The sequence below is a fragment of the Calonectris borealis genome, chromosome 15 (genome assembly GCF_964195595.1).
Source record: "Calonectris borealis chromosome 15, bCalBor7.hap1.2, whole genome shotgun sequence".
Classification (NCBI taxonomy): domain Eukaryota; kingdom Metazoa; phylum Chordata; class Aves; order Procellariiformes; family Procellariidae; genus Calonectris; species Calonectris borealis.
In genome coordinates this window covers 12,423,157-12,438,492 of record NC_134326.1, presented here as the reverse complement: position 1 = coordinate 12,438,492, position 15,336 = coordinate 12,423,157, and the positions used below count along the sequence as shown (strand labels likewise).

General features: G+C 44.5%; 1 protein-coding gene across 1 annotated transcript in view; it reads right to left on the bottom strand.

The window, feature by feature from the left end:
* Positions 1-1,166: 1,166 nt before the first annotated feature.
* GALNT10 (polypeptide N-acetylgalactosaminyltransferase 10) overlaps positions 1,167-15,336 on the bottom strand; it is a 48,725-nt gene continuing 34,555 nt past the window's right edge. The window contains exons 7-11 of the mRNA XM_075164255.1: positions 13,530-13,637; positions 11,444-11,665; positions 10,580-10,696; positions 8,311-8,460; positions 1,167-7,539 (exon numbers count right to left, since the gene is read on the bottom strand). Of these exons, the coding sequence (XP_075020356.1) occupies positions 7,372-7,539; positions 8,311-8,460; positions 10,580-10,696; positions 11,444-11,665; positions 13,530-13,637 (765 nt within the window). The 3' untranslated portion in view covers positions 1,167-7,371. The remainder of the gene's footprint in view (positions 7,540-8,310; positions 8,461-10,579; positions 10,697-11,443; positions 11,666-13,529; positions 13,638-15,336) is intronic.

The window sequence follows — 15,336 nt, the reverse complement described above, 5'->3', positions numbered from 1 at the left end:
AGTAGAAAGTGCTGAGGGTCCTAAATGGGAACATGGGACAGGGCCATGAGCAATGCTTACAAACTTACCTTGTCTTGGGCTAAAAGAACGCTCTCCCTGCCCAAAGACTAGAACACAAAAAGGGCAGCGAGCTGTTACTCTTCCTTGAAAACCAAGGTGTAGGATGGATCTACCAGCAGTTGCTCTCAAGGCAGACACGCAGAGAAAGGAGAGTTGACAGCTTTGTCCTGCCCTAAGCTGGGCAACAGCTGTGTGATGCTGAGCTCCCTCAAACGATAGGAAAAGGTAGTTCAGACAAGATGCATGTATAGGCTTGGGTGATTTTACCATTTTATTCTCATGGCTGTATCTCTCAGCAGGAAATGCACAAACTGCCTTTGAGAAAAGCTTTTTGTGTTGCTTTGAATACATGGCTGGTGACACTCAGGGAGGGAAGTGTCCTGGGCATGGTGGCTCAGGTGTCAGCTCTCAGAGGGCCTCACCCGCAAGGCCCATGCTCCAAGGGTTACCATCTAGGTGTGACAGGAAGGAGGACAGCAAGAGGGCCACCATCCACACTTAAGAACATTGCAGTGTTTGGTCAGGGGGACAAGAGTGCCTGAGACTCCACCCCAGCCCCTCCTCTGAAGTACTCACCCACACATAGCTCCTCTCTATGTCCACATGTCCTTACATTTCTCCTCACGTGTCTCCTCCCCTCGGGGCTGCCGCTCTTTGTTCAACTTGTCTGAGCTGAAGTGCTGCAGGGTCCTCTGACGGGCTGGAGTTTTGGGGCATGGTGGGTTGTTCCCGTTGATTTCAGAGCTGGCTGGAAGCAGCTCTGAGGGGCAGATGGGAGTTGACAGCTCCTGCCCCACAGGCATCTCTGCAGCCCCCAGTTGCCTGAACCTGCCACGTACGCCCAACACAGCACTCAGTAATGAGCTTGGTGGCTGCTTGTGCCTGAACACAGTAAACCCTGCAATTTATACCAAATACCTTCAAAGGGCAGCTGGGAAAGATGTTTCCCAAAGGGCCTGGAGGAGAGCAGTGCGTGACGTGGCAGGAAGCCTATGCTGAGGAAACACCAGACCAGGGTAACTAAGCTTATTCTCATACGTAGTAGAGAGAAGGGAAATCAATCACTGGAGCAAAACAGGCAGGGACAGTCATTTCTGCACACACAGTTTCAGAAAACACATTAAAAATTTATTTTAAATATATTATAAAAGGAAGTCCATTCAACTTTAAAAACACTAGGCATTCTATTAATGATTCCCAATTTATGAAAGCTACTACATTAAAGTGCTACAAGTCCTTTACCACCCCCAGATATTAGGCTGTTTGTCCTAATACGCACAGAAATAAATATACACTGACTCAAGAGGCACCATCCAGTTTTACAGATAAAATGCATGCAGTATAAGGAATAGACAAACTTAGACCTTATCACCAAGATCCTGGAGAATGCATTTTGAAACCAATTCCCTTCTCCACCCTAGAGGCTAAAGCTATTTGTTATTGTTATCATAAGGGCTACCGTTTTAGCCTATGAGCTTGATCAGTTTTTATCTCGTTTTGTGGTTGAAGTTCACATTTGCTCACTCACTAATTGGGATTAGGACTTTTTTCTTAGAGTTGAACTAGTAGATTTAAGACCACATAGATCCAGTGGCTTTATATAAAACTCCCAAATCTCTCACATCTGCTGAAATCATTGAAGCCTTTTGGGTCATACAGAAGCATCAAGAAAGCTCAAATGCAGCAAATAAAGAAGCATACTCAGCTAGCAGAGGCAGAGTCAAAAAACAGACATAGGATTTTTATTAGGATTTCCATAATCTATCATTGCCTAATTTCATACACAGATCTCCAAGTTAAAGTGTGACACTACAAAGGAGCAATTGGAGCAGGAGGTGAGGTTATTTTAGTTACATTTTAAATTTATAATGTGAATAAATCAATCTGGTTAATGAGGAATATGAGATGAACTGACAACTGTGTGTTGAATGCTGATAGATATTTCAGATCTCAGCTTTCTCACTCTCCACCCATTGCATCTCTCCCCTCCACTCCAACCAGATGAGGACTTGCAGCTTGTTTTAAAATACGGACTCAATGCTCATTAAGTCAACAAATAAAGCACTTAAAGTCTTACACAGGTTGGGAAATTGCAGCACACAGACTTTCCTTGCTTAAGATCAAGTAATAGGCCACTGGTAGACTGGGAGCAGGACCCAGTGCTCCTGAGTCCCAGCCCAGCTCCCCTTTTGCTGTGAAAGGCCTTTTAATCCTACCCCCACAGACTCAGACATTAACCTAAAGCTACTCACCATGGTGGCAACAGTTTGCTAACTAGAAGCTTCTCATGCTAAATGATTGTTAAAGTGGAAACCTAGATTGCCGCTTGTCAGATAAGGACCGACTTAGGCACCACCAGACTCCTTTGTTGCAAGTGGTTAGAAATACAGCAGGTGAGTAGGAACATGAACCACAGCAGCTGGGAGTGAACGTGGGATGCAAGGCACACTTGAATCCCTTGTGCTAGCAGAGCCAGACTGTTTCAGACACAACTTTACCAGGGCTCTTTTGACTGAAAGCATGACAGGCTGACTGCTAGAGGCTGGCTGTTCTCTCCAGTCAAAACCATTCAAGTGTCTGTCCATATCTTGAAAGACAATTTAAAATAAAAGCTTCTCTCTTTTTACCCAGCAGTTACGTGATTGCCCAGTATGACTTTTAGGAGATCTCTCTCCTCTCCCCTCAGTGATGTAAGCCAGCATAGCTGCTATAACGATCCTACAGTAGCTATGAGAGCACTGTGTTCTTGCAATGCTGGTCGCTGGTGGTGCCTGTTTGATTTTCAGTACATTGATGTCTCAGTGCAGCAGGGAGGAGGAAAGTTTGCTGACTGGAACTCTCCAGCAAAGGAGAGCAAAGCCCCGTGCATAGACTACCGTAAAATAAACCAGGAATAAAGTTAAGCTGAGAAATTGCTTTCTTGCTACTTCTGCATTAGAGATTTGAACACACCCTTTAAAAGTTTCCCAGTGATGGAAGGCATCAACTTTCAGACAGACACTTCTGCTACAGATTTTATATCCCTTTGGGACTATTTGTGATTTCTGATTTGGATACTTAGAAAATAAAATGCAGGATCTTGCATGCTGGTGAAATGCATGAGCCTTCACCACAAGGTGAAACATCCAACAGCTAACCAAGACATCCTCTGGTCTAGCTTTAGTTGTTCCAATGTACCAAGAAGAAACTGTCATCCTTTACCAAGAAGAAACTGTCATCCTTTCCAAGTCCTCCTATTAGGAATGACACCCGACCCCCCGACCCCCCCCCCCCCCGAGTCATTAATGATATCCATTTAAACAGAGGAAACCCAGGAGCTTTTGAATTACTGTAGTTCACACAAATTTTGCACTTAAAGTCAGACATTTTAAAAAACACACACAAACACAAACACTGCACCAGTCAAGCTTTCTCTTACATCCTTATCTCCCAACTCCTTCCCCTCTTCTCTCTTGTCCAGCAAGGCACTAGGAAATGGTTCAAGTTTAAGCATTTGCTGTACATTTACATTTAAAAAGGCACATCTTTATTTTAATGACGCTGTATTCCCCCTTCAGTAAGGCCCACACATTCTTCTGTTACGGTCTGGAAAAGAAAGTTAATTTCCCAGGCATGAAAAAAGACATCTTGCACACATAAGAGCCCCAAACCTATTACTCTGTTTGTAGGCCTTAGAGATTAGCACCAGTATAAATCAACAAGAGCTTCAAGAGCAAATCAAAGTAGTATTATGCGACATAACACACATCCAGGGATCCCCCTGTTGTCTGGGATTCTGATACTTAAAAGCAGCAGAATTTATGCAGCCTCGGAGAGAAGGGTTGTTTGAATATTTTTTGGGAAAAAATATGAAAACATTTATTTTGCATTAGATAATCACTGGTATTTAATCTCCAGTCTCGACTTGCATGCAGATGTGCAGATTTGCTTATGTATTCATGCTTTAGCAATTTTGCTTACAAATAACCAAGAGTAATTGGAATAATTAACTAGATTGCCCAGCAAAGGCTCAATTAAAGATGTAGATGATGAAATACAGCTTCTATTTCTCAATCAGTGGATGGTTGGCTATATTAAGTCTTCTCATTAGTCAGCAAAGCCTCTAGGGTATTGAAAAGTATAATTGATGTAAATAAATTAATAGCTCAAAGCCCCGTGAGCCAGTCAGAAGCGTACAGAATTTGTGGGGCACTTACCACACTCGGATCCCAAACCTTCAGAAAACAGATCAGATCAACCATACTGAGAAGGACCCAGTAGGACCACTCACATTAAAGCTCCAATTTCCATGTATTGGTTGTCAAACAGGAATTGCCTCAAAAATTACCTAATCTTTTGGTGCATACTGCTATGAGCTGTCCTATCTCTCCAAATTAAGATCATTAAGTGGTAAAAGACCTGTTCATTACTGCAGTTCTCTCTGAAGCAAGCATCCAGCAAGCCAAGCAGCTAGGACTCTCTTCACAAGGTGAGCCCAAACAAGCCATGCATTTTAGAAACAGAAGCTAATCCTCTCATTAGAAAACTAAGACACACAAAGCGGCAAGCTGCAAGCAGAATGACCTACAGTCCATTTATATCATTTGCCGATTGTGTCCCAATTATAAAAAAACTAGCACTGTTCATGGACAAACAGCTTCTTGTTCCACAGGTATTAAGACATTCATAAAGACATCTAGTCAGGCCATCTAGCGATCCACAGTCAGCACTACCAGACTAATGAGAGCATTAATAACTTAAGGAAAGCAACAGTCAGACACAAAGCACTGGAAAGTGGCTCTGTCTCCCATAGAAATGAAAAGGGATCCCAATGACAGACATATTGCAGTTACTGAGAACATAAGATGTCAACTCTGTTTGACACTGGTCTCACTTCCATAGCAATACTGCTGCAAAACTGTCACAACGAAAGCCTGCAGCTTCTTTCTTTCTTCACTCCCAAAATGTTAGACACCAACACATTTGGCAAGCCCGGTCCCAGCTGCAATGCAGTCCCCATGTTTCCCTTGCTTTGTGACTGCATGGGCCAGGTAAGTTGGCAGAACAGGTCAGACATGGCCTCAGTTGCGAGGACGAGAGGTGGAAATGATTTTGAGCCTCAAGTCAGACTTGAGAGCTTGAGAGGCAGCTAGTTGTGTCCTAGTCTGCTCCCAGTTGACAGACACAGCACTACATGGCCTCAAAGACATCTGAAACATGGGCAATGATCCCACAATTGGCAACATCAGAAAGGGCTTCTTACTTCTGGAGCTCTGCAGAGGGAGCCAGCCTGCTTGTTTCCTGACACTAGGCAAAAGTCTCCTTGCCTTCACAGGAGAGAAAGATACCCCAGAACAGAGCTTCCCTGCCCCTCCAAGGAGGGGAAGTCCATTAACCGTGCTTTATCAAGAGTTACAGAAGGGTGCCCTGCTCCTACCCTGAGTGTTCCAGCCTTTAACTCTCGGAGCTGGCTGCACTCCTCAGCTGGACAAACTGCAGAGCTGAGCAATCATAGAATCATAGAATCGTTTAGGTTGGATAAGACCTTTAAGATCATCAAGTCCAACCATTAACCAAGCACTGTCAAGTCCACCACTAAACCATGTCCCTGAGCACCACATCTACACATCTTTTAAATCCCTCCAGGGATGGTGACTCAACCACTTCCCTGGGCAGCCTGTTCCAATGCTTGACAACCCTTTCAGTGAAGAAATTTTGCCTAATGTCCAATCTAAACCTCCCCGGGACAACTTGAGGCCATTCCCTCTCGTCCTATCGCTGTTCCTTGGGAGTAGAGACCAAGACCCACCTCGCTACAACCTCCTCTCAGGTAGTTGTAGAGGGCGATGAGGTCTCCCCTCAGCCTCCTCTTCTCCAGGCTAAACAGTCCCAGTTCCCTCAGCCGCTCCTCATCAGACTTGTGCTCCAGGCCCTTCACCAGCTTCGTTGCCCTTCTCTGCACATGCTCCAGCACCTCAGTGTCCTTCTTGTAGTGAGGGGCCCAAAACTGAACACAGGATTCGAGGTGCGGCCTCACCAGTGCCGAGTACAGGGGCACAATCACTTCCCTAGTCCTGCCGGCCAGGATGCCATTGGGCTTCTTGGCCACCTGGGCACACTGCCGGCTCATATTCAGCCGGCTGTTGACCAACACCCCCAGGTCCTTTTCCGCCAGGCAGCTAGTTCCCTGGATCCTCCTTCCGGCCCTTCTTGTAGATGGGCGTCACATTTGCTAACCCCCAGTCAACCGGGACCTCCCCGGTTAGCCAGGACTGCTGATAAAGGATGGAAAGTGACTCGGTGAGCACCTCTGTCGGCTCCCTTGGGTGGATCCCATCCGGCCCCAGAGACTTGTGTGTGTCTAAGTGGTGTGGCAGGTCGCTAACCATTTCCCCTTGGATTATGGGGGCTTTGTTCTGCTCCCCGTCCCTGCCTTCCAGCTCAGGGGGCTGGGTACCCGGAGAACAACTGGTCTCACTATGTGTCCCTGCTAAAAACATTCTGAATAAGAGGCAAATTTGGAACCTGATATCCAAAGGCTCTTAGCAAAAATATTCATCTTTAAGAACTGTGCTTACTTAAAAACCCTCTGCTAATCTTTGACCTTGAAGATTCAACAGTGAGTGACAAACTGACTGCAAAGTGAGTGGACCAGAAACCCAGATTCCTCATCGCTAGTAACTACAGCGATACTCCCAACACTTGGCTGCACTTCCACAAGAGCTCATTCCTTTATCAAAGCTATGATTTGGAAAGTAATAATACTCAACCTGTTTGAAACATATTTTGGTTTAGGGCAAAAAAAATATTCATTTCATTTTACATTTTGATGGCCCTTTTTTTTTTTTTTTGATGTCTATGACATCTGAGGATTAAATCTTGTGTTCAAGATTTTACTTAGATGGACTTTGGAAGATAAAGCACCTATGTGGGAACGCTTCAGCGGGTAGTATAGCAGCTACAAAAAGTCCTGGAGGGTCCCAGATAACAAAATCATTTAACACCAGACCCAGGTGGGAAATAAAACAAAACAAAAAAAGCAAAAAAAAAAAAAAAGCAGTTTGAATCACATTCAGACTCCTCTAAAAACAGAGTTTCTGTTCAGTCTCAGCACAGAAGTGGCTCTGGCAAAGCCTTTAAAATTCCACCATCCCCAGAAGAGAAGGATGCAGCATCTTCGCAATAAAGACTGGCCTGCTAGTTAACCTTCTCCTGAGATTCTCCCTTTTACCTTCATTAACTGTTTAAAAAAAAGTATTCTTAAAAAAATTTTTGTAACCCTCCCCAGTAAAAACTATAATTGTAAAATATATAATTTTTTTTCTCAGTCTTTTAAAGATCAAGATTTCTGTTAAATTTTTCCAAGACAGTTGAGTTTGTATGTTCAAATATCCACTGCTGTGTTGGAGATGAAGGATTGCAGCTATTCATAAAGATCTTTCGGTCACTCTCACTGCAGTCCATACAGCTGCTGCTTACTGGATGGTAGAGTGTCTTGTCCTGGAGAAGAGAAATTTTGTGTGAGGTTGCTAAGCAGTGAGGCAAAGCTGTTTCAAAACCAACAGAAAGAAGTCTTAAAAACACGGCAAGCTATTTTGGCACTTGGATGTACCTGAAGAAGTTGTTCCACGCTTAACTGGTTGGCAAGTGTCAGGGTCCATTCCCACTCCTTGCAACAGTATCCAGCACAATCCTCACATCTGCCCTAGGAAGCTTAAAAGCTATGTCTGAAGCCAGTTTCTCCAGCCTACAGGCTCACATCCTGCTGCAGTCACGCTGAGGCGCTGTGCATGCAGATTGCAAGGACTAGGACAGGACATTTAGTCAAGAATTTACTTACCCGTTGGCCACAAAAGCATGCTTAGTAGAAGGATGAATAAATCCTTATCTACCTTTGGCATGATCATCTACTATTCAGAACAAACCAATAAACACAGCACACCTCTCTGCAAACAGGTTTTGCAAGGGTGTTGCATCACCTCACTGCCAGCTGTGGGCAGGACTGCAAGGAGAGTGTGTACTTCTGCTTAGCAAGCCCTGGAGAAGCAGCCCTCACCATTTCTAACCAGTGGGAAGAGAGGAGTCACCTCTTTCTAATCAAGGGTAATTAATGGCACAATGACAACAGAGTGCCTGAAGATTCTCTTATCACAAATACATGAACAGAGGAATAAAACATGAGTGGTGACACTTGAAGGAAACTTAAGTGCCTACAGGCAATTTGACTCCTTAAACGAGCATATGCGTACACGTGCACGCATGCACACTCACTTTTTGGTATCTCCAGAGCTGGTTCCCCTTCATTCCATGACAGTCATAGAGGGTCACAGGGCTGCTGTGGGAAATGGCATCCAAACAAAACTTCTTGGTGTGCTGAGGATCCCCAGGACGGATGTCTTCTCTCCAGCTGAACGTGAATACCTGCTAGGACAAACAGGACCCTCGGGATGGCTGGTGCTGCGCACAGTGCTTTCACCAGCAGAACGACGTTCCCTTCTTTGCCCACAGGGTGGGGATGGCTTCAGGGAAAGGACAGTATCTTCTAGAGAAAAACTACTTCCACCTCTGGGGACAGGGACTGCTGACTAGGGGACTCTGTAACAGCTACCCCGCGGACTGCCACACAGCATGCTAAATGAGACTGTGCTGCTGCAAACAGCCATGCTAGTTAGCTTGGGTACTAATAGCAGCCTTGAATGTCTCTGCAATGCAGACATACATCATGGATTAAGTGAGCAGCTGACCAATTACAGCACTTCACAGCCAGCAAAAAAGAGCTACAGGAGCTCCGAGTTAAAGCTGGCAGTAAATACCCGAGTCTGCACAGGCAGCCTGCAGTCACCTTGAGAAGAGTCTGTCTCACGCCTTCTGTGACAAGAGACCAGGAGGCCCACAGCTCCCCACCCCGCTCCACAGGAGTGTCAGAAGGGCAATCACTAGGGCAATGCTTTCTGGTGCTCTCTGCTACTGACCCTGCAATGATCTCCCAGCGCTTTCAGGTGAAATGAAAGGAGGGATGCTACAGAAAAGAAGAGAAGGGGTTTTTGCTCTAGTAACTAGGCGCAACCTGTCAATGCCTGGCAATGCTGTGGCCTTGATGAAAGTTGCTGGATGCCAGCACATGTGGCCTGGAAATCCCTGAGCCACAGGGATTGGACCACAGGAGGACAGTCGGTGGAAGTACCACCACACGCGTGCTCTGTTCCTTGCACTGCCCCTGTGGCATTTGCTTTTGGCCACAGCTTGAGATAGTAGCGTGGTCAAGCTGCATCTTCAATCTGATGATCATGGCTTGCTTTTGACATGTTTTAAGCATCGTAGGACTGAATCCCACAAAAGATAAACTTGTTTAAAGGCAGGCACTGCTGTCAAGCTTTTGCTTTCTGCTTTGACAAGGACAGCATCTCTGGCAAGGGTGCAAGTGTCCTCTGTGACCAGCACTAGCCAACGTGGTTTTGCAGGGCTACTAGCCAGCACACCTCTCTCTCAGTGCCCGAGGGGAAGGGCTGTTCTGGGGGCTCCTTTTGGAGCCCGGTGGAGGAATGGTCTTCTCTTCAGAGAGACCTCATGGGGCAGTAAGAAAGACCAGTAATGAGCAGGGTGCTACTATTTGAAGCAGCATGGCCAAAAACTTTTGCACAAAGAAGCTACTTTGTTTCTGTCTCTCTTGGGAGAGAAATTACCACAATCATTTAGGCTCAATGCTACACAGAAGTTCCAAACACATTCTCCTAAACATAAGCCAACACTAATTGTTCAAGATCCTCCTGACACAACAGAAGCTTAGTTTTGGACTGTGCCCGAGTAAATTAGTTTTGTTTCTAGTTTTCATGCATCAAAATTGATATGCAACAACCCTCTGTCTCCTACTACTGAAGCCATTCCCCTGAAGAGTTATGCATGGCTCTGTAATAGAGGCATTGTTTTCTTGATCTTTTCTCAGCTCAGCTGCTACAGTTTAGACAAACTAATATTTCCTTCCCTTCTGTTACAATAAAGCTGTCGTTTCTGGCACCTTATATGTTGAGAGGGTGAATCTATAGCCTGGCCAGTTTCATCTCTCTCCAGCAATGGTTGGGTGTTTACAATGCATTTGCCTCCTGTCAGAAGGATGATAGTAAGCGGTTATTGAATGCTCCTGCAGGTTCATTAATATGCATGATGCTCCTCTATCACTTCTTTCAGCACAACCTTTGAAGTTAATATTCACTTTGTTACATATTACAGCTGCCTTGTTACTGGTTTCTTTTATTATCTTGGCATATTGTTTTCTTGTGCTTTCTTTTGTTCACCCTGAGAACTTCAAAGCGGAGGTAAAAGCTCTGCAAAGTCTGCCAGCCTCCAGACCCTGCCACAAGCACAAGCCACATCCTGCTACAAGCCCATCAAGTATAATTAGCACATGAGCCTCGGGGTGCACAGCACCCTCTGTTCACCTGACATAGTTCTGCAATGGCCTTCCTTCTCAAACATTTGTTCTTATAACTTGTCCCTCCCCAAATTTATTTAGGGGCCAATGATTTATCAGAGGGACTGTTACCTGCACGTTGTTCCATGCTGCCTCTCCTCTGTCCTTCACGCAGTTTTCCAGCCTCAGTGGGGATCCCAGGGCTCCATGCTTAGTATCCACACACAGTCCAGTTCCTACATTGCGTATCTGAAATAGTAAATTAGTCACTGAATCTCCTACTCTGTCCAAGTGACAGGAAAGAAGGCTTAAATTGCCTCAGATAGTGGCAGTATTTGTATGAAGACAGTTTTAAGATTCCTCACTTAACTATGTAGCTGAGCTGGCAAGATAACAGCTAGAAGAAAGCACAGGAACTCAAAATGGGACACAGCGCCAGCTGTACAATAACCTCCAGGACACAGCAAAACCCATCAGCTACAGGACTGCAGAGCCCGCTATGTTGTTGTGTGTAACAATCCACAACTTCACTCCTGGGGTGATTCTTTTCCCAGAACACAACTAACTGACTTTCAAAAACAGGGATGGTTTTCCTGGCTTTCAGATGGGAAAGCTAAGGAGCACAGTAGCTCAACACAGTTGTGTAGCCCTTTGGAAATACAAGATTCCTACTATTGCTCAGCTGCCTCCTCTCCCTAGTCCTCGCTGTTGGCATGTTCTGCCTTCTACTAAATACGCAACATGCAGAACAAGCCAAGTCTCTATTCTCTTTGTAGCTGTGCACTAATAGAAATGGCTGCCTAACTACCTTCTTTGATCAGGCTAATACAATGGCAGAGGAGTTCTGGTCTTTGAAACATATCAAGCAGGATCTTTAAACACGCATTTGCCACCTGACTCACAGCAAACCGGTACTGGAACATGTGGGTAAGGCAACTTTAAAAAAACCAAACCGCAGCCTGTTTGCCCACTGCAGATTTCAGAGCACAAACTTGCCTCTCCCCAAGCAGCTGCTGGAGGCTCCACTGGTGGGTAAAACTTTGGCAAGTCCCATGCGACCTCGTTCATGAACCACTTGAAGCTTTTGCAGTTGAGGTTGTTGCGAAGTTCCTTCTGAGCTGCGACGTCCCCTGCAGAAAGATGCCGGTACTCTGGTCTACGCTGGTATATGTACTCTGCATATTCGTCCATCCACACCTCAGCTACCCGCTTCAAGTTCTGTGTGGGTAACAGCCACGTGTGAAAATGAGAGGGGAAAATGACCTGAGAACACTCTGCACAAACTACTGACATTAGCATTCAGAACAGCTCTCGTGTTTTTGCTCAGAAAGGATTTTCATTCACATCCACTCTTTCTCTCCAGCTTCAGGACGAAGATTATTTTTATTATTCTCTAGTTCCAAGGGACTTTTAGAAAGATATTTTCAGCTGAGGTCAAAACAGAATCCTGGCACTTGGCCATTATATCTAGTTCCTTGTGGCTAAGAAAAACAACATTAATCAAAAGTTTTTTTTTTTTCCTGTAGAGAAGCTAGTCAGAAAATGATGCTGGTAAATACCACTGGACATTCAAAGGTCCCTGACAAAAAGCTGCTTTCTTAAATCCTTCTTATTGCATCTTTTATATCCATCTAGGAATGGGATTTGCAGTACTCCCTTCTGGAAAGCTTCAGTTCACAATATTCTTTCTTACCACTATTTTTCCATTTTCTTGGGTAAAAAGCTGTTTAAGAGAAACTCTGAGATACCGCAGGAATATGGAACTTTCAGGTGATGACCCTTCAGAATAGAAGCAAAGGGTTTACTTTTTGGCAGCAGTATATTTCACGTATCGCTGTAAAGCTTAATCCACTGTGTAATTCCAAGACAGCAATGAACATCACCCTCTCGAGATACCTGCCCTACTGCTTGTCACAACACACTCAAGAGACCCTTGGACCTTGGACTGTTCTCTGGCAACATCAGGTACATTCTTGGTGCCACACAGTAACGTGCCATGTGCAGTCATGACTTCAGTGACCCAGCAGCACTGCCCACCTTGCATGAAGGTGGTCAGTCCAGCAGTGGTCATTTACTATCAAAAAAATTAGGACATTAAGAATGAGCAGTGTGCTGATCCTGCCCCAAATGCAGCCTATACAGCTATACAACAAGAGCAGGTGTTCATCTCATGATGACCATACTATCTTAGATGCCAAGAAACAGCCTTTCCTACACCTGTTTGCCATCTCCTTCCAGCACTGAGGGAGTATGCAAGAGCCAAATACTGAATCAAAAGAAATACAGCTCCTTCCTGAAGAGATGCCACAGACAGGAGAACACTCTATCACTCTGACAGGTCATTGCTGGGCTGAGTAATAAATCGAAATCTATAATCTATAGCGATACTATTAAACTGGGAAACATTTTAACACTGTGCAAGCCGTAAGACTGCAGAACAGCAGGGTACCTTTTTGTGTTTTTTAGTTTTGCAGCCTTCCTGCTCCTATGACTTTTTTCTCCCACCAGAGGGCAATACAATCCCTTCTCAGTTTGGAAATTAACTGCAGAAAGCTAGTGCATGATAGGCAAAAGCTCTTGCCTCTTTGGGCTACACTAGATTAAGAAATAAGATGGCACAGAACGTTCCATCGTGGAAAATTACAGCTTGCCCATTCAGTGGTCTGTGATGCTTGAAGTTGAGAGGTCTTTCAATCACCAAAACACATCACCACGCTGAAGCCTGCTGCTCTTGGAAAGCATAGCTATAAAACGACTGAAGTATTATACAAATAAAGCCATATCTTGTTTTTATTGGTGATTCCATAGCCAGCGCCTGATTGCAAAGTCCCTTCCCAACACCTAGCAATGGCTGATGTCTGGAGCATGGCAGCTGTCTGCACTTGAGTCTGCAGCTCCACTAGGCTCGCTTCCCTTTGTGCTACACATCCACCACTGCAAAACGGCTCAATTTGACCACTGTACAAGTACAATTTATTGACTACAAAGCCTACATTTGTCTCCCATTGTGGGGTGAGAAGAGACAACAGCATGGTCACATTGCAGTCAGACATCTGTCACGGGGAATGCCATTGCCACTTACTCTCGCTAGGCTGACTCCTGTTGGAACCTTGTATGGAACATATTTTCTGTAGATATGACCAACTCTAGAGCAAGGGATGTCCTCCATGCGACCTCCACACATCCATACCTGTGGAACAGTAGAGATACAGATTCACTCTTGGTTATATGGAGAAAAATGATGAAGAAGAAAAAGAAAGACTTTCAAGTCATGAAAAACCTTAACCCAGATTTTTTACTTTAAAGTACACTCTCTTCCAAATACCCTCCTCTCCTTGCCTTAGTGTCAAATCCTATAACTACCTGCTTAAAGCCATGCAGCCAGCCTTGATTTAGCACCAGTGCTATCAAACCCAATGGCTAAACACTTCAATTTTGCATTCTGTAGAGGAAAGAACAGAAAAAAATCCAAGCACCCAGGGAACAGCACACAGCACACTTTAAATTGCTATATGTTATTATAGCAATCATAACCACAACAGTTAAACTGGACTGCCATATAAGACCTGGGTATAGGTTGTATAATGTTGCTGTAAAAGGGAGGCCATCTCTGTAGTACAGGTCATGTGTTATGCAAAACACTCCAGGGAATTCATGAGCCTGTTCAAGTGCCAGAAACCAGAAGAAATTGCTACTTTTTCCCGTGGTTATCACTGCTCTCATATGGTTTCATTGCTAACATGCACTCATTGCTTTTGCAGCCTTACAATTAAGTAGAAATCCCTGCCTGGTGAAAACATAATTAGCTTTAAAAAAGCCCTCAGAAAGTCACTGGAACACACTGCTAGTTGAAGAAGACTACCTTGATGCTTGGTTAATGTCTACATTAGGCCCAGAAGTTTCTTTCCCCATCTGGGAAGATTGTACTCTGTGCAACACTCTGCAACAACTTTCTTTTATTCCTTATTTATGGCATGGATGTAATAATTTTGTCCAAGTGAAACCAAAGGAGATGTTTTCTGAACCAGCCAATCTACTTCATTAGGTTTGAGAAATATATTCATATGTGCTTCCCAGAGATATCTAATCAATACTTAAAGAAAAAGTATCCTTCAGTACACAAAACAAATGGCTTTCTGAACTCTTGAAGCACGACACTGTCTTGCCCTTCATTTTGTCCCCAGATCTTATGTTAATGCCCCGAAGGCAGCAGTATTTAAGAAGGTCCGCTGGTGCTGCAGGCTGGTGCAGTGTTCTTGATCTCTCCATTCACTGTGGCTAATTTGAGCCACCGCAGTTCACTGTACAATGAGCTTACTCAACAGCTTCACACAGAGCAGGCAATTCCATTAATATTCTACAGTGACAATATTAAATACTTAGCTTGGAAGCGAAATATTTGGCCAAGGCTGCTGCATAATTATTAGCTCTGACACTAAAGTCCTCTGGAGTTTCAGCTCTGTCTACTGGCCCTAATAATTACAGTCATTTGCTGACTGCGTATAACTTAATGGAGGTTGGTTGCTCTCAGTTAGAGGAATATTTTTCACAGGCAACTTCTAAAGTTCAAGGTACTTAATTACATGTCGTTATGGTGAGAGAGACAAGAAGAAAGTTGACAAACACTCCTTCTAGAGAATTTCATTCCTTTTGTCCCTGCTGTGTCTTGAGAGGCTGCTACAGAAGAGATGAAGATGAAAAAAGAAACCAGCACTCAGCTTCTGTGAAGTTTCTAGTGGAATTAGAAATGCTTCTTCTGTAGCTGCTGTGCTTTTTGCTGCAGAGAGCCACAGTGTAATTTCTCTGCTAGGAAATCAACAGGTAGACTGGGAAAACAAGAATTTGGGGATGTTTTGTGTTTCTACGACAGAAATGGTTTGTGCAAGGCT